At 46.8% G+C, this 22,851-nt stretch overlaps 1 protein-coding gene across 1 annotated transcript; it reads left to right on the plus strand.

Moving 5' to 3' along the window:
• Window positions 1-14,384: 14,384 nt before the first annotated feature.
• On the plus strand, window positions 14,385-22,531 carry AMIGO1 (adhesion molecule with Ig like domain 1). The gene has a single exon (XM_084852870.1). It carries the CDS (start codon window positions 14,390-14,392, stop codon window positions 15,977-15,979), a length of 1,590 nt encoding a protein of 529 aa, XP_084708996.1. The 5' UTR covers window positions 14,385-14,389; the 3' UTR covers window positions 15,980-22,531.
• The last annotated feature ends 320 nt before the right edge of the window (window positions 22,532-22,851 follow it).

Consider the following 22,851-nt stretch of genomic DNA (forward strand, 5'->3'; position numbering starts at 1 on the left):
TCTTTTGGTGTTAAAAACTGCTTTGGGAGGGTGTGACTGATAGTGAAGCAACAGCAGGGGGAGTTTAACCCATTCCGTGTCTGCCAATTCCCCTGCTCCAAATACTCCTCCAGCTGGTTTTCTGCTTGCTGGCTTTAAAACAGCACTGTGCCAAAAATGTCTCCCACATATTTTTTTGACCATTCTCATTCAATTTGGTAGAAAAGAAATTGCTTTTGAAAAGAAATTCAAAGGAGAAGTAATTTCTGAGAAATTCTGATGGGTTTGGTTCAGGGTTTTTGTGCTTATCTTATGAGGTGGTTGAGGAGTGCGTGTGACTTTCCCATCTTTCATTGTACACTCATCTCCTTGGCAGCTTGTAGCCTCCTCGGCTTCCTGCACCCCTCAGCTTCCAACCTCCTCCTCAGCCCATGGGAAAACATCATGTCAATAGGACTTTTTCAGATCAGGAGTACAGGTAGTCTGGGAGACTGCAGAGCAATGGAGAGATGTGTAATGGAAAGAAAAATACACACCCAGTACCCTCAGGCACCTCACAGTGATTACATAAGGTCAAAAACACCACCAAAAGAAATGCAAAATAAATGCCCTGAGAATGAGGCAGAAAAATTGAAGCCTCAGCACGGAAGAAAACTTTCAAGAAATTAGAGGTCAGATTTTAGGACAGCACTAGCTCTACCTCTTCCTTGGAGCCAGATACAACACTGCTCCCCCGCAACCTGCTACAGGACTTGCAGGGAAGACATGGTATTATCAGCACCTGCATTAGAGACAAGACATATCCTCAATTACTCCCCAGAAATTTAACATTTGGAAGACCCCACAGAAGGTGCTGAACCCTGAACTAGAGCTGAGCCAAAGTTACTCAAAATACATTTTTTTTCTCAGAAAAGTCCTGAGATGTTTCTTTTCTTAACTCCCCAAAATTAAAAGGCTACTCTGCAGAATTTTCTCCAAATTTTCTTTACCATTATTTTTTGTGGTGACTGCATTCTCTCTCTCTCCACACACACAAACACACACACCACCACCACCACCATGCTCTGGAATGATGCTACATATGGGGTATTGTGGAGGATAAAAAGATGGGGGGCCAGGCTGCCAACACAGTTGATGCAGTGCAAAAAAAAAAAAACCCTTAGGGGAAAAAAGAAAGCTGTGCTACAACCTTTGCCAATTGCGAACCCCCCTGTGAGAAATTGCTGGAGAATTTCTCCTCCCCCTGGAGAAATTTGGTGAAACTGTCGCCCCAATTTCTCTGTCCACAAATATGATGGGAATTTCGAGAGGCCATTTGTGCACAGCTCTAGTTTAGAATGAATGTGTGCACACACATTAAACCTCATGTGGGGGAGACCCTTGGGACATGATTTGGAGTGGGGAAATGGCAGGCAAAGAATGGGTTAAGCACCCTCTCCTGCCAGCCACTTCTCCTCTATCAGCTGTGCCCTCATGAAACTTTTAAAACAAATGAACAGCCCATTGGGCTACAGTTACATCCATTTGAATGGTCCTCTGCCATTGGTTTTAGATGTTGGTGGACAGAGTACAGTAACACTCCTCACCCTATACATGTTATAGTAAATGTTCAAAATGTAGAGACTCTTGATAAGTCACAAGGGAATGCTGACAATATCACACTCTAGATATTCACAGAATCTCTCAGCTGTGCTTAAGGATACACAAAGTACAGTTTCTGTGCTCACATTTGTACTTCCTCCCCTGCAGGTCTCACAGTACATCAGTTGTCTTCTAATACTCTGGATGCATGTGTTCCTTGAAATAGGACATAATCACAGTCAGTTTTCACATCCCAGCCAAGGGCAGTAGATTTTCTGGTTTTGGTCACCAGAGGGAGGGGGATTAATTGAGTGGTTGGGACACGAGCAATGCACTAACTCTGTAATGTCTAGTCTCTATTAACTTTGTATAATCCCTTCTCTAATCCTGCCCGCTGTGCTGCACATCCTTATCTGTCATCAGCCCTTCTCCCCTGCCTGCCCTCCCCCACGACACATCTTTTCTTACCAGTAATGCCACACACAGGAACAGGGATTCCAAATTATTCCCCTTATCATTGAGAGGGGACAGATACAGATGAACCAGCACAGCTGAGCAAAAACAGTATGGCAGGTACCATAACTTAAACATCTGGTCTGCGGTTCACCTGTGTTTAATCCCTCCTTCTCTGTCCAGATAGCAGCATGAAGTCATATATAATCCTGACCTTTAGGCTTGAAAATAGTAATGAAAGATAACATCATTAATTCACACACTACTGCAAATCGAATTAAAATGTATCGCTTCTCAGCCTTTTGGCTAAGATCAAGTATAGTGTGTGTATGTAGTAATTAAAATGTAAGGCCAAAGAGACAAGCCCTGAGGGGCGCCTAAAACAGAATTTAGGTTGAAATGTGGGTTCTAATAATGTGGAATTGTTTTCTGAAATGATGGGGGCGCTGGCCAAGATCCATATTGTATCTTTCCATCTATTCATCCACCACTCCCATAAAAATGTCCCCCACCTAAATAACAAAGAATCTTGTGGCACCTTAAAGACTAACACATTTATGATGGCATAACCTTTCATGGACTATAGCCCACTTCATCAAATGCATGGAGTGTTATAGTTTCCAGTTTATATACAGTACATACGGGACTGTAATTGTAAGCTTGTGAGGTCAGAAGGAAAATAAATGCAGAACGTACTGACAGTGACAATCACATTATTGACACTGGTCATTCACAGTTGCTGATGATAACACATCCTGGCTATAGTCTATGAAAGCTTATGCCGGAATATGTTTGTTAGTCATTAAAGAGCCACAAGACTGTTTGTTCCTTTTGCTGCAACAGGCTAAGACAGCTACCCTCTGGATACTATTACCACCTAAATAAGAATCCGATCATGCTACAGATGATGAGGCTGGCTCAGAGGAACAGGGATAAAAAGACAGAACCTTATCTCTCCCCCCCCCCCCCCGGCCTTTCTCTCTGAAACTTTAGCATGTCAAGGATGGCAAAGCATCCATCCCTGGAGATGCACAGCAGTTCACTTAGTAGTATCCCAGATCCTCTTGCTCCAGCTGAGTGGTGATCAGGGAGATAATTATCTCACTGTTATTTATTCTGTGCACTAATCAGGAGCCTGCTGATAACGTAACATGCTGAACAACAGGCAGAGCTAGAATCCCCAGGGCTTTCTTTGGTATCCAAACAGCTCAGAAAGCAGAAAAGATCTGAGGGGCTGGGATTCAAACCCAAAGCTGGTAAAGGAGGGAGGACCAGTCTGGGGTCTGAAGATAATGTGACATCCCACTCCTAAAGCTTCCCAAGTGACACCCCCTGTGCTTTCCTCCTCAAGCAGGGATGGATTTAGTCAATACAGATGAATGGCTTTCTCATTTCAGTTTGTTCTGCATCACTGGAGGCAAATCGTCTCATTCAAGGCAAGCTTTAGAGAAAATGGCATTTATTAGACTCTAGAGAAGGATGACCTTGAGAGAGGAGAAGAGATGGCGGGAGGGGGGATAAGCAGATATTTCAAAAGGAGGGGAAAATAGAAATAGGGATATACAGACCCACAAAATAGGCAGTTCCATAGGGAGATGTAGAATGAAAAGGTTTAGAGGAATGCAAGAGACAGTGAGGGGGATGGGATATAGAGGCAGGGGAAGAAAGCAATGGAAGAGAAAAGAAAAAAGGAGGATATTGTGAACAGATGGAAACAAAAATCAGGAGAAGATATACAGGGAGGAAGCCAAGGAACAAATGATGGGAGGACAACTAGAGACCATACACAGGATAGAGGAGAAGGTCTGCAGAAGAGAGAAGCTGATGTGACCCCAGAATTATATCACGTTTTCTGAGAAGGAAAGAGGATTCCACACACTGCTTAACCCAGTAAAGCCAACATAACCTGATTCCCCATCCCCAGAACCTTTGTTGAGTACACCACACAAAACAGGTGGTTCTGTGAATCAGTCTTAAGGGTACTTCCAGATGGAGGGCTCCTAGCACTAGCAGTCAGGAAGCATTGTGCAGCCATTCCATCTTTTTCTCCTTAATGGATTTCCCATATTAAAGAAAAAGTTGGAAGAAGCAGTAAGAAAAAATGGGAGGATCAGCAGAAGAAGATATAATCTGGGGGGCCCTATAAATGTCTGTGAATGAGGCAGGGTAACAGCACCATAAATGCCTCTGGAAGCACCGTAAGTTTGGGCTCATACAGGACAAAGGGAAATTATTATTATTCCAAATGGCTCAAGTTTTAATAAAACACATCCACTAAAAACGCTGCCTAAAACCCATTGAAGCTTTGAACACATTACATTTCCTGGGATTAGCATTCTCCTGGGTTCTCCTAATCTCCAGGACAACCCCAATGGCGTTCTACATCAAAATCCACAAATCTTGAAACACTGAAACAGTTCCACTGAAAGAAAAAAATCAAGCTACAGTGGAATTGGAGTTATTTGGCAAGAGTCTCTTCAAGGTGACCATGACCTGAACTATGAGGTAATTTTTTCCTGTGTGTTTCATGGGGAGGGTGTGATGATATTGGTGGGATACATACAAGACTTGTCCAAATTGTGTATATTCTTAGTATTTTAGCTTTGAGTTATTTTGGCCATTCAGCAAAACTTCTCTCTCTTTTTCACTGCTGTTTTTTTGTCCAAAAATTTCCTCCCTCTAATTTTGGACTAAAAATTTAACAACAATTTAAAAATCTATAAATAGGGCAGAGAGCCAAGGATAAAAATAATGTTTTGGGGTGGGGGAGAGAAAAGAGCCACAGAGGTAAAGATAAAGGTTACTGGCACTTAGTAGCATGTGCTCATAAGGGGATCATGCAGCAGACTGAGTAAAAGCTAAAGCCATGTGAATAACTTTACATGAATGAGAATGAGCAGCTGTGCTCTTCATTCTCCTGAGATTACTGCCTGTTCTCAGGCTTCTAGCATCTGGCCTCAGATGGCTCACTGTTCATTCATACCTGCATACATGCTGCATGGCAATTTCATATAGCTGTGAATCCGAGTAACATCACAGCATTCCTGCCATGAAGGTTCCTTTGTCCTGATGCAAAGATACCATCCACCAAGGTTTATTATACACCACTTTCCCTTTTTGCCCCATAACATCACTGTGTACCACCAGGAGTTCTGTGATAGCATGAAGAACTAACTATTATCACAACCTACTCTTTTGTTCATAGCAGAACCTCTACTGATCCCATCACCATCATCTGAAGCACAATAGAAATGCCTTTGATAGCCAATCTATGCATTTAGAAGAAGCATGTCATGTTGCCCACCTGGGGTAGTGCCACTTCAGAATGCAGGTAGATTGTATGATTGGTTGATCCCCATATTTTAAGAAATCCCCTTGCACACAGAAGACTAGCACTTCAGGGAGGAAGCCAGACTAGAAATCTTCAAATTGACACGCTATCGTTCCAGAAACCACGTCTTTGACATTCAGTCATGTGACTCCACCTGCATTTTGAAGCGATACAGTCTCAGGGACAGGGACACTGTACCATAGGGTTTCCTGAACATGTAGATTAGTTTTTAATGTGGGGATCGGGTGTGCTATTTCAGTATTTCCAAACCCATAGTTTAGATGTGTGAGAAGTTTTCCTCTTATCTTTGCTTCCTGCACTGGTGCCTTCCTCCCCACCCCCTTTTCAGTCCACTACTACACAACCATCTAGGGCTGTGAGTAGCTATCTGGATGTAACATTACCCTGCTGTAAATCCAAGTTTATGGATCCCCTTAATTTAATTGATTGATTGATTTATAACCCACTTTTCAGCTGGGGTGGTCAAAGTGCCTTGTAAACACAACAGTAAAACTGCTAAAATGTTCAGATGAAGAAGAGTAAAACAAAGACAGCAGATCAGCACTTGGGGGGGGAAGCATCTAAAATACAATAAATGCTTGGGCAGATATTTTTTTAAAAGTCTTAGCCTAGTACCAAAAACCTATCAGGCTAGGCACCAGATGAGCAGTTCTAGAGAGAGAGTTCCATAATCAAGGCACTACTGCTAAAGATGACCGTTTCCCTGGTCACCACCTGTTTAACTTTTGAAGGCGTGGCACCCAAAAAATGGCCTCCAATGCAGATCTTAATGCACAGGAAGGTTCATGTGGAATCAGGTGATCCGTCAGGTACATGGGCTCCAAGCTAAGTTTTAAAGGTTAAAACCAGCACTTTGAATTGTAGCTAGAAATTTACAGGGAACCAATGAACTTGTTTTAAAATTGGTGAGAAATGTTCCAACTGACAATTTCTGGTCAATACAGTTGTTGCTGTCTTGTAGACCAGTTGCCATTTCCATGCAGTCTTCAAGGACAGCTCCATGTATAACATATTGCAGCAGTCTAATTTAGATGTTGTCATGATAGTAGATATTGCCACTTGCCAGGATATCTCTTTTCAGAAAGGGCCACAGCTGGTGTGTTTTCTTAGCTGATGAAAGGCATTTTGTGCCAAAGGAGTTGCTTGAACAGCTAAAGTTAGGGTTAGCACTACGAACACACCCATATTGTGAAAGTGATGCAATACCACCTTCTTAGCCACCTACCACCAACATCGCCATCTTATTTGGATGGAGCTTCAGTTATTAGCCCACACACATTCCTTTACTGACCCTCATTTACCATGTCCACCACCTCACCTGCATTAGATGAAACAGAATGGGTATCATCAACATCATGATAACACCTCACTCAAATTCTCAATGATTTCACTCAGTGGGTTCATGTACATGTTAAACAACATGGTGGACAAAACAAACCCTTGCAGAACTCCAGAGTGCAAATGCCTTGGGACAGAATTATAGTCCCCCAGTAGCACTGCTAGATAGGAATGGACCCATTGAAGCACATGCCCCCAATTCCCATTCTGTACATCTGGACATTTCTGGCATATACCACAAGTAATGTCACTGAATTCAAAGAAATAGCTTCCCTCTGTCATAAGATAATATCTGAACAAGTCCTTGTTGCATCCAAGGGAAAGCTGATAGCAAAGAGTCCAGTGAAATGAACAGCAAGGGAAAATATGGCTTATTGTGCAAGAACCATTCCTTTCACCTGTTCAGTTGATCATTAGTGCACTTGCTTCTGGAAATCATTTTCAGGACTTCCAGGTAATCATTCTCAGAACATATCACGCAGGGCAAGCATTAGCAATTATTCCTAATGTGTCTCAGCCTTCAGCCCTCTATTGCAGGGTATCCACTTCAGTTATCCTTCTGCCTGGTGCTTCATTTAAGATTATTTCACGGTATGCACAGCAGCACCAGTAGGTGGCATGCACATGTATATACATTTAGCAGGTTTATCCAGCACTGGGTCACCAGAGCACCACTACCTACTGTCTGTTGGACAGTTTAGGCTCTTTTAATTCCTCAGTCAGACATTCCATTGCAAAAGTCTAAGAGGGGCAGCAAATATTAGCAGGATTTCATACAGGGAATCATCTGTCAACAGATGTGCCTCCTTAGTAGAAGTCCATTGGGGTGATGAGAACGACAATCACCACGTAGTATAAAGGAAAATCCATGTTTTAAGAAACTGGGAAGCAATTGTTCTTTTGAAACAATCCATTGCTCAGTCTCCCATAAGGGAAATCTTGATCATCTTTTTTAAGGAATTTGGGTGGGAAACTGGAGATGGTACCACAAAGAATCCTGGTTCACTCCTGTTTAGAAAAGAACTTCTGCAGAAGTTAAGACAACTCTCATTATCACTAGGCTCATTGAAGAAATAGGAAATGCTCAACAGAAGGTGCTGGGAAGAATTATTACAACATCTGATGGTAAGTCCACATTACCCAGGACCATAAGATCAAACATGATGGTAAGAAAGACAAACTCATGATGATGAGAGGAGCTTCCTAGGAGGTCTCCTTGCCATAGGCTGGGAAGGATCCAGAAATGTGGAAAACCCTATGTGAAATCAGAAAGTTGGTGGCAGTGAGCTCAAGAAATTACCTATAAAGATCTGGAGGAACTTCAGTAGCCACTGAGTGGTTAATGTTTGGAAAAGGGGGGGTTGGTGGGCAGGTGAAGCTATAAGAAAGGCCAGTAAACTATGACATGGAAACTCAGATAACATCCAAGATCTTCATTCCCCTCTGTATTCAAATTAAGGTTCCCAATTCAAAAGAGCAGTTGCCTTTGTGTAAAAATGGCAATAATAGTGGCCTTGCCTCTTAGTGTTTGGGGGAGGCAAAACAAGATAAATAGAACACTTTGCAAATTAAACTATATAACTTTATAGTTATAATTAAATGAGGACCGGCAACAAAACATTGCAAGGCAGAGTACTCCATTCAGGGTCCCATACAACCACCCAACCTTTTTCCAAGATACTCCATTCCTTCCCACCCCCAAACAGACATTCAGCATTCTATAGCCACTGACCATGCAGAGACCTCATTGGGCTAGTTTGGGTCCTTGTCCCCACCGCCCTTAGATTTCTTTTTAACCTAAATATATTTTATACTTAAATACATTTTCTCAAGAGAAACATATTTCCCTCGAGCATGCTGGTGCCTCTCTCTTCTTTCTCAGTTGCTGTGTTTTGCCTAGAATCCTGTTGGCACTCACCAGCTGAATTCATTGTTAGAGGGAGTGATACAAATTTCAGGAAAGCCACTTCACACACACACCTGGCAAATCTCCCACCACAAGGTCATTTTTGAGAAATACAGAAAAAAAAAATCCTAACAGAAGGTTTGGTCATTATTATGGCATGTGATTAACCAGGTGTTAGAAACATGGAAAAACATGAACACGTCCTTTCTGGATTTCTCTTCAGATTCCCAATGGAATCTGAGATTCTATAAGATTGTATTTGTGCCTTAGCAGTAGGAGTTGCTGCACAGCTAATTATATCATATGAATGGGTTAGGGATGTACGAAAGTCACTTACCTTTTCGAAGGGTGACATTCGTGGTGGGGGGGAAGCGCTCCGTCCCTCCCCCTGAAATTCTGGCCAGGGGGGAGGCGCTCTGTCCCTCCCCCCCCCGAAATTATGGCTGGGGGAGGAGGCGCTCTGTCCCTCCCCCCCGAATCCTGGCCGGCGGGCTCCGCAGGGATTCTGCGGAGCTGCTGGCTGGCTCTGCCAGCGGCCGGACATCCAGCCGCTGGCTAGCAGGGACGCAAATGGCGGTGGCCGTAGCCGCCACCGTTTGTGTCCCTGCAGTCAGCCATGACAGGCTACGTAAATGTTTACATAGCCTATCACGGCTGATTTAAAAGAGAAAAAAGAAACGTGCGTATGCAAACGTGCGTATCACAGTGTTTTTTAAAAATCTAGCCATGATAGGCTACGTAAATTTGCGTTCCTTATTTTGGCACGTCTTAGTCTACGTAAACATTTACGTAGACTAAGACGGCGAAAATAAGGGGAACGCAAATAGCGTAAACGCTACGCTATTTGCGTCCCTCTTATTTTCGCCGTCTTAGTCTATGTAAATGTTTACGTAGACTAAGACGGCGAAAATAAGGGGAACGCAAATAGCATAGCGTCTACGCTATTTGCGTTCCCCTTATTTTCACCATCTTAGTCTATGTAAATGTTTACGTAGACTAAGACGTGCCAAAATAAGGAACGCAAATGGCGGCGCCCATGGGCGCCGCCATTTGTGTACACGCAGTTTTTTTTCCTTTTAAATCAGCTGTGATAGGCTACGTAAACATTTACGTAGCCTATCACAGTGTTTTTTAAAAATCTAGCCATGATAGGCTACGTAAATCTTTACGTAGCCTATCACGTGTTGTTTTGTTTTTAAACTGGAAATGGTGGAGGTGGCAGCCGGTCGGAAGACCAGCCGCCGCAGCCGCCACCGCCGCACCGCCGCCGAACTGCCGCCACAGCCGCCGCCAGGAAGATCTGCCCAAGGTAAGTCCCGTCCCGGGGGGGGCGGGGGGGAGACCGTTCTGCCACCGATTTCAGGGGGCCGAATGCGCTGGCATTCGGCCTCCCCGAGATTCGTGGCGGAATTCTCTGACATCCCTAGAATGGGTAGAGTAAAAAAATCCTAGGCGTTCTAGGAAGATTTAACAGTAGCAAGATGACTGCGCATATTGTCTGGAAGTTGAAATAGTGGCACAAGCACATCTCAGTGTATCTCTTGAAATCATTAGACTTTAGACTCTTGAGGCAATGCTTTGTGGTTGCCAACAGATGCACTTCTATTGTTTTTGGTCTTGTGGCATGGGTGGAAATAAGCAACAGCAAAATAATACATGACCTGGATCCCATACATTTCAGGGTGCCCCTGTCCTTATATTGTCCCCACATCAGCTTTGGCCTTCGAGGCCTTTTTTTAGCTAGGTTGTTGGTCTTCTCAGTGTGGTTAATTTTGTTGAGACAGAAAGAGATGAGTGTGACCTACTGTATTCACGCCTTATATTGTTGCAGTAGAGATGAAGATATTCTACCCAATGTAAGCTTTATGTTTGAATTGGAAATGTGGGAAATGCAAATCCAATTTAGGCATTTGTGAAAACATCCTTAACCCTTCCTCACACCTAATCCCCATGCGTATCTGCTACCCAATATACCAAAAGAAAAATTCAGGTATATTACCAGTATATTTAAAATAATACAGGAGTAGGTGAACAAGCTGTTTTGGATGGAGTTTCACTCCCCCTTAAAAAGCAGGGTTGCTGCTCCTGGTGGCTAGGAGCACCTTTAAAACAGCTTCAGCTGGTACTCCAGCTGCACCCTTATCTGGAGAAACCAGACCTGACCTTGGTGATTCATGCCTGACTCACTACCAGGATAGGTCACTGTAACGTGCTCTGTGTGGGGCCGCCTATGAAGACAGTTTGTTTCGAAATACAACTGCTAGGTATTCGACTGGAACACAAGGTTGTAACATATTATTCCAATACCACACCGTCAACATTGGTTACTGGTTTGTTTCAGGTCTCAATTCAAGGTGCTGCTTTCAGCCTTTAAACCTCTAAATAGCCTGGGACTAGAGGGCTGTCAGGAGCGCCCTAGCAGCCTCTTTCAGTAGACTCCAATAGCCAACTCAAGACACAGATGAAAGGATTCTTTTCAAGGCTTTAATCCATTTACAACTTAATGACTCTTTCAGATGCTAATCACCAGCAACTAAGCAAGGAACAGCAGAGTAGCCTATGCTCCGAGTAGGCAGTTGATCCCCGTTTGAAGGAGAGTCACTTGAAGACCCTGAACTTATGGGCTAGGGAGAGATCCTCCCTTTTTCCCTTGGGTCCACGGGAGGCGGCCATTGCTTGCGCGCCAAACAGGCGCTACGCCTCCTTTCCGCGCCCTCCATCGCTTGTCGCTCCCTGCATCTGCGTTGGGCATCTAGCAAGCCCCGTTTCCACACTTTCTCACTACTAGGATCACTATCTCAGGAATGCCGGCAGGAGGAATCTCTGCCAGCTGCTGTGCCTGTGAGGGATGAGCTGGCTTTGATGCTTTCGAACTGTGTGCTGGAGAAGACTCTTACAAGTCCCCTGGACTGCAAGGAGGTCAAATCAGTCAATCCTAAAGGGAAATCAACCCTGATTGTTCATTGGAAGGGCAGATACTGAAGCTGAAGCTCAAATATTTTGGCCACCTAATGTGAAGAGAAAACTCACTGGAAAAGACCCTGATGCTGGGAAAGATTGAAGGCAAAAGGAGAAGGGGACAGCAGAGGATGAGATGGCTGGATAGCATAACCTATGCAATGAATATGAACTTGAGCATGCTCCGGGAGAGAGTGGAAGACAGGAAGGCCTAGCGTGCTATGGTCCATGGGGTCACAAAGTGTCAGACACGACTTAATGACTGAACAACTTTTAAACATGAGATCTGACTGCCGCTGTTTAAAATTCTGCTTACGAATTACTTTACTTGTTTTAGATTGAATTTTAATGATGGTTAGTTAGAGATTATTGTTTTACTCTATTGTATTTTATAATGCTTCTGTCCACCACCTTTACCATTCTGATAGAAAGGTGGGGTTTGAAAGTAAGAGCACTATACATAGGGGATGGAGTAATTCCTATTCAGAAAGAAATGCAATTAACAGCTTCCTATCTATTTGGGCAACATCACCTTGCCGACAAAGATTCGTATAATCAAAGCTATGGTTTTCCCAGTAACATCGTATGGCTATGACAGCTAGACTATAAGGAAGGCTGAGCGCCGAAGAATTGATGCCTTCGAACTGTGGTGCTGGAGAAGACTCTTACGAGTCCCCTGGACTGCAAGGAGGTCAAATCAGTCAATCCTACAGGAAATCAACTCTAACTGCTCATTGGAAGGACAGATCCTGAAGCTGAAGCTCAAATATTTTGGCCACCTAAAGCGAAGAGAAAAGTCACTGGAAAAGACCCTGATGCTGGGAAAGCCTGAAGGCAAAAGGAGAAGGGGACGACAGAGGATGAGATGGCTAGATAGCATCACCGATGCAATGAATATGAATTTGAGCACACTCAAATTGAGAGCGGAGGACAGGAAGGCCTGGCGTGCTATGGTCCATGGGGTCACGAAGAGTCGGACACGACTGAACGACTGAACGACAACAATCTATTTGGGCAATTCCACCTTCATAGCTCCTGAGTAAGCACATATCAGCCTTCTGTGGATTCGTCCGTCCCCTTCACCCAGCCTGCCCCTACCTGGTACCCTGCATATGAGTTGGACTACAACTCCTAGCATCCCCAGAGAGATAGGACTGCTGATCTATCGATGGTCACACAGGGAGTTATCAGCTATTGCGGGAAGCCAATCCAAACAACCATCTCTAACGGCGCCATCTGTTTACACTTTTTGCTACAACTCCTAGTCTTCTCCTGGCACTTCCCCGGGCTCCACCGCCTTGGCTGCTATGGTTCTGCGGAGCATCGAGGGCTTTCTGTGCTCCTCCTGCACCATCTGTAACAACGATCTGGTGTTTTCTGAACACAGCGGAGCGGCCGGCAGGCCACGGGTTAAAAACCTGCCAGGCTTCATTGGCCAGACAGCTTGCGCCCAACCCTATGAACTCGCGCGTTCCGGCGGCAGCGGCTGATGACTGGCCCGCCTCAATAATATCATCTGCATCAAAACAAAAACAGCGGATGGTGAGCACGACTGTATCCGCCACCGGCTCCTTCCCTGGACGAAAGAGACCTCCTCCCTGAGCAAACGCGCCCGGCCTCGGCAAGTCGGGGACGGGGCGCTCTCCCTCTAGAGGGCAGCGCCTGCCCGGGCAGCGTGTCGGGGCTCGCCTCGTCGGCTAACAGCCAGGCGGCGCGGCAGGGGCTCCCCGAGCAGAGCCGGGCGGGGCGCCTTTCCAGCGACAACCGTCCCAACACCACGCCGGTGGCGGCGGCTGCTCCGGGACGCGTCCTGCCAGCGCCGTCGGCAGAGCGGCCTTCCACGTTGCAGCTGTAGCCGGCAGCGTGAGAGACGTAGTCGGACCGGCGGGAGGCGCGAAGCCCAGCAGCCCGCACGCTGCCCCGGCCAGCCCCCTCCGCTGCCGACCGGCGGTGGATGGGTGGGTGGGCGTGAGCGTGCCAGGAGCGGGTGTGCAGGAACATCGCGCGCTCTCATTGGACGCGCGCGCACAGACACGCGCGCGCAGCCAGCCAGCCAGCCAGCCCAGCTCCTTCCTCCAGTCAACCAGCCCGCCCGCGGCTCGGCTGCCAGCGCCGGGGACAGCCCTTTCGCCGGCCCAGCCCCACCCGCTCCCGCAGAGCGCTACGATCGCGGGACAGCCCCGCACGCCCGCGCCGCGTTGGCAGCGGCGACAGGCTCCATCCAGGGCGGCGGCGGCGGCGGCGGCGGCTTCACTGCCTTCCGCAGCCGGGTCCAATCTTCCCCTCTGCGGGCAGGAGAGGCCCCATGAGAAGCCAGAGCAGCGTGAGCCGCCCCGCCGGGATGGGCTGAGCGAGGGGCGGAAGAGGAGCTTCTTCGCCGGCGAGCGAGCGAGCGGCTGGCGCCGCCGCCGCCGCTGCTCGGGGAGGCTGTTGCTGCTGCAATGCAACACCGCGTGGCAGCCTGCAGGGCTCGGCGGACATGCTGAGGAGGAGGAGGGAGGAGCGGACGTGAACGCACGAGCTGGGCTTCGCTGGTCACTGCCAGGCGCCCTTTCCCCAGCTGGGCTGGAGGGAGCGGGCGGCAGAGGCAGGGGCTTGGCCTTCGCCTGCTGCCGCAGCAGGGGGACCCCGCGGCGCGGCTCTGGGGATGAGAGAGCCGGTTCTCCGCGCCGCGTTCCGCCAAGCACACGCTCCCCCCGCCGCCGCTGTCGCCCGGAGGATCTCGCCCCCCGCGGCCCGCTCGCCGCTGCCCCGATGGTTCCCGGCCGGCCGTTTCTTCTCCCCGACAGGAACGTGACCGTCCCCCTCCACTGAGCCTTACGATGCGGTTTCAGGATGCCGCGATGTCCTGTCGACGTCTGGCGCCGCGTTTAAGGGGTGCCGGGCTCCTGGCCCTCCTGCTGCTGTTGCCGCGCTTGGGCACGGCCCGCAAAGGGGGGCTGGCCCTGCATTGCCCTAAGGACTGCGTGTGTGCCAGCAACATCATCAGCTGCTCCAAAGCCGAGCTGAAAGTCTTCCCGGCTCACCTCCCTCAGTATGTTGCGGTCCTGGACTTCAGTCACAACCAGCTGAAGCGCCTGCGGGCAGAATGGACGCCCGGCCAGCTCCCTCACCTCCACTCCCTCTTCCTCAGCCACAACAGCCTTCACTTCATCTCCACCGAGGCCTTCGGCAATGTCCCGCACCTCAAGTACTTGGACCTCTCCTCGAATGACATTGAGGCGCTAGGCGAGAACCTCTTCAGTAGGCTGCGGGAGCTGGAGGTGCTGCTCCTCTACAGCAACAAGATCTCCAAGATAGACCGCTCCGCTTTTGAAGAGATGGCCAACCTCCAGAAATTGTACCTGAGCCATAATGACATCTCCCGCTTCCCGCTGGAGCTGGTGAAGGAAGAGGCTCGGCTTCCTGAGTTGGCACTGCTGGACCTGTCTTCCAACAAGATCAAGAACTTGTTTGTGGATGAGGTGAACGGGCTCCCAGCCTGGGTGAAGAACGGCCTCTACGTCCACAGCAACCCCCTCAGCTGCCACTGTGACCTCTACAACCTCTTCACCCACTGGCAGAAACGGCAGCTCAGTTCAGCTGTGGACTTTGAGGAGGAGCTCAAATGCCAGGATCAGGTAAAGAACAGAAACATCAGAATTTCCAGCCTCAGTGATCCAGAGGTCATGAACTGCAGCGAATTCAAGGAACAAGCCCTGGAGGTCCACCGTGGGGAACGAGTCATCATCAACTGTGATACCAGGCAGCGAGGGGTAACCATTACAGAATGGATGACACCCAGATTTGAGCGTGTCCCGCAGGAGGGGGAGAATAGCTCCATGACTGTGCTGACAAATGGGAGCCTCCAGATAAAAAACATCAGCGTGGAAGATATGGGCCCGTATACCTGTAATGCGGTAAGCCAAGTGTTCAATGAGACCCTCTATGTGCATGTCACAGTCCATAACTACAGCTCGCATGGGGCCCCAGACACACTCAATACAGCCTACACCACACTCGTGGGTTGTATCCTGAGTGTCATTCTGGTGCTCATCTACCTTTACCTGACCCCATGCCATTGCTGGTGCCGCAAAAATGAGAAGCAGGCTAGCCAACAGGAGGACAGTATCAACTCCTCGGTGCTCAGCACCACTCCCAATCACAATGCTGAAGTGGCTGGGGGCAAGGAAGGATTAAACTGGCACATGGTGCCAAGCAACGCACAAGGCCAGAATGGCAAATGCAAAGCCAGCAGCTCTCCCAAGCAGGCAGCTAGGGGGGCTCAGAAGGCAGAGCGGAAACTGTCAGACCCAGACTCTGTCAGCTCGGTCTTCTCGGATACTCCCATCGTGGGAGCCTCGCAGAGTGAAGGAGGGAGGGGCTTGTCTGGTAGAGACAAGGCAGGGGCTGAATTAGTGGGGCTACTGTGAGGACTCTGACTATGGAAAAGAAGAGTGGAAATAGATCCACATCCTTAAGGCATCGTGGTCAAGTCTGATACCGTTCTCCGATCTGCCACAGTCTGTAATAGCATTGCTGTTTCATTCTCCTCTCGTCAAGCCCAGTGTTAAAAAAACTCATGTCCCAAGTTGCACATGAAGCACTCTGGTTTTGGAATGACATGACTTCTCAGCTCTCTTATACCGGAACTTTTCTCGCAAACATCCCACTGAAAAAAACAGAGGCACAGTGTTAAGGGCCCATGGACTGGCTAGGTTGTCTGAATATGGCTGTTTTATTTGTATACCACCAGTGATGGGACTTTCCTGCTAAGGACCTGTGCAAGTATAACATCCGGAAGAGCAGCCCTGTTCATCTGTTGCAACAGACCTGGTGGTGTCCTGTGTCATCTTAAAAACTAACAACATTATTGTGACATAAGCTTTCATAAGTGGCTGTTGACTTCATCGGATGCATGAAGTGGGCCTAGAAACCATGGCCTTAGCTATCCTTCATGCCAGTTAAACCATATGCATCTCCACAGTAGCTCCAGCAACAGCAGTAGTCCCAGTTAGCCATAGCATTGTGAAAAAAGTGTTACTTTTTTAACGGCTTAATTTTAAAAAGGAAAAGAAAAGAAAGAACTATTGCTATGAACATTTTTTTTGTTAAAACAAAATGAAGGTTCTCACCATACCAGGCTTCTCAGGATATAATTTAAAGTATTATCTAGCAAGCAGGCCTACCTACTTTGGAGACTTCTGCTCTGTTTTGGACTATGAAAGAAATTAAATTGATCATTTGGAAAAATAGCAGTGGAGGTGGTAGTTACGCAGTCTCGCTTAAGTAGAGAGCTTTGTGAAAAGGAGTTAAACCCAAAGATTTTAAGCGTCATGGCATCAAACTGCAAGAAAGAACCTGCAGTCTTGGGAACTGGTAAGCCAAAATTCCATCTCCTCCACCCCTGCTTGCACTGGGATGCAGTAGAGACAAAAACGTGGCATGGCCCAAACCAGTGGCTTTTCCCTCTCAGCTCTTTGCTTGGCAGTTTAACAGTCAGATACCCACTACTAGTTATAGTCATAATATGTCAAGGCAAAACCCAGGAGTTCCAGCATACCTCTTCATTCTTCCAGAACTTCAGCAAGTCTGGAGACTGTGGGAGTCTTAATAGATCTGTGAAATCCTGAAGGAATTTGGCATCCTGTTCATCCTCAGTCAGTTTTTTCTTGATTGTCTAACTGCTTCAGGAGACGAAGCATTCTGCAAACTCCAGGCGCTTTGAGGGGGAAGGGGAGGCTCATGACTGATTCCACAGGAAGGAGCCACGGCCCGGCCCGCAGTGCAGTGATGATGTGTAGGAGCACTTCTGGCCAATGAGAGACCTTCCTGGAATGTTGTGCTCCCTTTGAGCTCCCTCCTAAGACCTACACCACTATGTCTGGCTCTTTTCTAGTATTGGTTCTTATTTTGAATTCCTTCCTCCCTGGCTTCATCTCAGTCTTTCTCAGGGAGAGGGGTGTAGAAATGGCAGAGAGAAGGGAGAAGGAATAGTTTTCAGAAAATCACAATGGCTCCATTCATTTTCTTCTAACTCCATGAGAGATCGAGAGAAGTCTTGTGCTAATTCCACCTGCTGTGAGGTGTTCAGCTCACCTGAGATCACTCTCAAGCAAGTGCAGTGAGATGGTCCCTGTGCAAAGCATGTAACTTGCCGCATTCCCATTTCTCAGGTCCTAACAGAAAAGGCCAAATTCCAGCTGCTCTGCCCAGCCCAGAATTATCCATTCAATATGCATGGCCTTGAAAAGCCATAGAGCCACCCAGGAGGGGTCTATCAAGGGAGAAGTCCTTCCTTCCTCCCTTTAACATATTATTTTGCAAAGGTTTCCATTTGATCTGGATTCAAACTCCATTGCTAATCACAGTTGATTTATCTGTTGCCTGCAGAGAAAAGTGGGAGACGAAGGGGAGAGTTTAGCAGCACTGCGATGTGTAGGGTAGATAGATGAGATGCAATAAGCCATAGAATGTCTTGCACAAAGCTGTGAATGGGTCCAAACAGCTATCATTCCTAAAGAGCAGAGCTCTGTGCTATAGCCATAGGAATCCTGCTCGCAGCCCTGAAGCTCTCTCATCAATCCATTAAGGAAACGCCCAAGCCCAAGAATTGGAGCCCAAAGTAAATCCTAAGCTGACTGCGAGAGACAATTCTCAGTCTAACCAACTAGCTCTAGGACTTTCAATCATTGTCCCTGGCATATGTTTACGAAGAACTAGCCCTCTAAAAGAAGCATGCAGTCCAAGTGAGATGCCTGCAAGCCACATGGAGAGAAAGGAGAGGCTGGGTTTTTGTTTTTAAGGGTGAGGCAAATAGTCGCCTTGGAAATGGTGAAAGCAGGGAGAGTTTAGCAATAATGGACTAGGATGACTGACTGTTTTTTGTAAATCTGTGGTTGAATTCTGGTTCATGTGGAATCATGGAAGTTGCCACGTTCTGAACCCCCTCCAGTAAACTTATTTTCTAAAATTCCCAGGCACCAGAAGCAAAATTAGATTAATTAATGAAGTGTAAGGAAACGGACATGTTGAAGATTCTCCTATGCATGTTTTTCTACTGAATGAGGAAATATATCAACTGGGGCTGTCAATGTAGTACAAGAAAATCAATGACCTTGTACTATAATAGTATGAGTTTTATATTCACGCTAGGACTTTAATCAACTCGGTATGCTGTGAAGCTGTTATACTTCTCCTGAAGGTGGGATAATGGAATATGAGAGTGGGAAAGCTCCTTTTGCTACCTGTTGGTTTTGTTGCTGCTTAAACCCTTTGCTTCTTTGGCAGGAAACAGCCATGCTGCAGATCATAAAGACTGCACAGATTGTAGATGTAGCAGAGAAATTAGCCTTTCCTCAACCCCCATCTTTTATATATATAGATGCTTTCTCCAACCTGGTGCCCTCCAGATGTTCTGGATCACAACTGCCATCAACCACAGCCAGCATGGCCAATAATGAGGGATTATGGGAACTGCAGTGCAAAACATTTGAAGGGTGACAGGTTGGGGAAGGCTGATATATGGGATGAAGGGAGAATGGTTTGCAGCCTGGATTTCTGCAGACTTTGGTCAGCATGTGACCAAATACTGTAATTAATACTGTATTAAGTATTACAGATACTTAATACAGCATGGCTACATCTCTGTGTAATTGCCAATAATCCTGCACAATCATTTGCACTAGATTCATCCATATCGCCCCTCTCATGCTCACAACATGTTTCTGTCAAATTTAATGGGTGGGACAGATGAGGCTGCCTTATGCTAGATCAGACCAATCTAGCCAAGTATATCTACTTTGAGTGGCAGTGACTCTTCAGTGTCATCACATAGGCAAAGATCTTTCCCAGCCCTAGTACCAAAGATGGTACTCGATTTACTGGAGACGCCCAGGACTGAGCCTGGGAAGTTGTGCGCGCAAGCATGTGCTCCTACACAGTAGCTCAGCACCCAGTTCTGGTTTGATGGAGCTGTGTGAGCACAATGCTAGCGTGAGTTGAAGTGAGGATGTGAACAGCTGTAGATGTTTCAGTATGCACCTGTGTGCAAGTATGTATTTGCATGTGTGGATATCCACACTTTTAAACCCATGCTCAGTATATCTAGCATCTAATGTTACGCTAGAAAAGCTTGGTGCTTAGGTTGTGCTGGTGGCAGGAGTATCCTCTCTAACTTTTCTAGGGGGAAAAGTACTTGAACCAGTAGGTTTACCTTTGCATGAACAATCTGATTTAGCAAAGCTTGAACATGCTTTAAATTCTGTTTCTCACTGAGAGAGGGAATGAGATCACATACCCTTTAAAGAGCCATACATACACCCTTACTCATTACCAGAGTAAGCCTTCTTGATGTCTTCCCAGAGTTCCTTAGTCCACCAAAGAGGCCAAGACTATTCCTTTAGGAAGCAGAACAGAGAACTCTGGGATATCCCCATATGACTTGGTTGAACATGATCCTCCTTGTGGTGAACATGATCCTCCTTGTGGTGATATTTCATGCAGAAATATCCCTGGCAGTGTGAGATAGAGGGCTTGTAACTTTAGGCATCAGCAACTGTAACATGAGCAGCTTGTGCTGATTCAAGGACTCCACCTGGGAACACTTTCATTTAATGCTTTCATTTGATACTTTGGTCCTTCTGAAACATGCAGAAGAGCACCTTATGACCCTAGAAGAGTGTTGTGGGTCAGCATCAGCATTGTTGAGCACTTGCTGAGGCCCCCTCCCCCCAAGCAAGGGACCACCACTGCCGACTCCCATCCAGATCCTTCTGTGCCTGCTGCTGCCCCTTACTACTGCCTCTTCCCCCCGCCCAGCACACAGGCAATGCCAAGAGGGAGGAGATGGAACAGTGTCCTTCACTTGCCAGGTGCTTTCCCTCTGGTTGTGTGGATTAGGTCTGGAGGCAAATGAATGGGCAGCAGTGACAGTGGCAAGGAGGAGGTGAGCCCACTGACAGCATCTTGCCCCAAAGCCCCACCCCACTGCATGGGTTGTTTTCTCTGAAAGGCTCAATGCTATACTATACTGGGGCCAAACCAAAACTGGTTTCACTGGCAGAGGTAAGCACAAGAACGAAGGCAGTTGGACCATTGGTTTCTTACCCACTGAAAAGCAAGTCACGGGTCTGATGCGTAATAATACTTCTATCCCTTAACCATGCTTAAGAGACCAGTCTGCAGGTTCCAACAGTCCCTCCCATCTGCCTTTATCCTTAACACATACATACCCTCATTTTGTGTTATTCCTGCACCAGTAACCCTAGTCAACTCTAACCTTGGGGTGAGCCTCACCCCAGCATTTGTATTCAAGATATAACAAAGCACATTTAACGCTGTTCTCAGGTACACCATGATGCTGACTCCCAGTAAAAATGATTTTGAGTTCTTTTAGCTCTTTGATTTCCTAGCTGCACTCTTATGCTAATGAGGAACTGGTTTGGGACCAAAGTCTTACAAGTGGAAAAGCCCCTCGCCCTACTTCCTATTCATTCAAGTATCCTTTGTATCCTTCTTGGTCAAAGTAGTGAGCTCAGGGGAGAAAGGAGCTCTCCTTGCTCCTGTCCCACAGATAGATATTGTGCTTCATCAATAATTACTAAGGTAACCTTTTACTCCATCAAAATTTACACAGTCAGAAAGGAAGCCACCCACATCGTTTCCCTGTTGTAAACGAGTGGCCTAAAGGAAGGATCTGCCTGCTCTCCGTGTGGTGCCAGAACCATGCGTCTCTCAGCAAACCACCTGCTTGCACCTGCTGTCTGTGTGCAACATGCTTAGAGTCCCCACTGAGAATCTAAATATGCTTTGACTCCACATTAAGCTGCCAGGAGAGAATTCTCCTCTTTCCCAAGATGGATTAGGCACCCAAAAGGAGCATATATATAATGGAGGTAAGAATAAGGAACACAACTAAAAATAGATCTGTTATGGTTGTAGTTACTGAAGTATTTCCTAGGATCATCCATTGGATCTGCTCTTTGCTTTAGTGCTGATAGAAAATAATCCCTTGCTCCTTTGATTTCACTTCCTAGCTTTTAGAAGGGAGTTCCTCCCACGTCCATAATATGCCATATGATCCTGAAACCAAAATAAATAGTCCTTTGCCCACTTAGTGTGACCTTCTGGCTCACTCATAAATGATTACTGTATTTGTGGGTTTCTAAGGCACATTAATGTTAGGCCATTTTAGAAGGTTCATATATTTCAGTTAAGACATGCAAATGAGCACTATTGATTTTATTTGCTGCTTCTCTGTCAGCAAGCAACTTTCCACATGTGCATCTTGGACAAGAAATCTAGTGGAGACCACCGAGATGGATGCTGAATTTTCAGTGGTCAAATGTGCACCTGACCTGCATGCTTTGTGCTGCCCGAATCTGTCTGCCCTGCTGATGAGATCAAGTGTAGTGTGTCAGCACAGCAGGGAGAAGTTAGGCTGCACAGCACCGCACTGTTCCCATGTTAAAAGGAACCACTGGATGTGCTCCCCATTCCTGATACTTTAGTCAGTGCATGTGCAGGATGACAGTGCAGCTGCAAAGGAGGGAAAGAAGGGGGAGCCACGGGTTCAGACTTTGGAAGCGGGGGTTTCCTTAGGAAATTATTCAGTATCCCCCAGAATCTCGGAGCAAAAGGACAACATGGAGTAGGTCTGTGTGCGTGTGTGTTTATTTTTGTGAGAGGAAGACTAGCATCATGCTCCCACTGTTTCACTGTACCTCTTTGAATCCATACAACCACACAAAGATAGCTCCTCTCGCTCCACCAAGAAAGGTTACGAGGTGCTTATAGTCCAGCATGGCCCCATCTGCCCCTCCCCATTCTGTAATCTGCGGGTCAAGCAAAATGTTACGCTAACCTGCAGAGGATGCATATCTATTCCAGGCAGAGACAACAATCCCAAAGAGCATCTGGGCGACATTTCTCTGTTGAGTAGTTTGTACTCTCCAGCATAGACATAGACATGAAATAAAACATGTTTTACGAATAAACACCCACAGTATCTCTGTCTGTTTTCTTGTTTTCACCGGCAATGTTAAGAATGGCTTGAGTATTTTCAAAGTGGGACCAAATGCCCCACATGTTATAGATGCAGACCATGGCCACATATTGATGCAAGTAAATGTGACCAGGGTAAGATGCTTCAGGACAAGCTCTAGCTCATAGCATAGTGTGCCACTGCAAAACATGATAGAATTGCCAGGTTAAGGATTGTCAGTTTTTCCTGGCTAATCAGCTCCCCACTCCCCATCCCAATTAAAGGGGTGCAGTCAAGACATACATCCTGTGGGTACTAATA

The sequence above is a fragment of the Heloderma suspectum genome, chromosome 4 (assembly GCF_057233095.1).
Source record: "Heloderma suspectum isolate Gila_16-S chromosome 4, 16-S_ref, whole genome shotgun sequence".
Taxonomy (NCBI): domain Eukaryota; kingdom Metazoa; phylum Chordata; class Lepidosauria; order Squamata; family Helodermatidae; genus Heloderma; species Heloderma suspectum.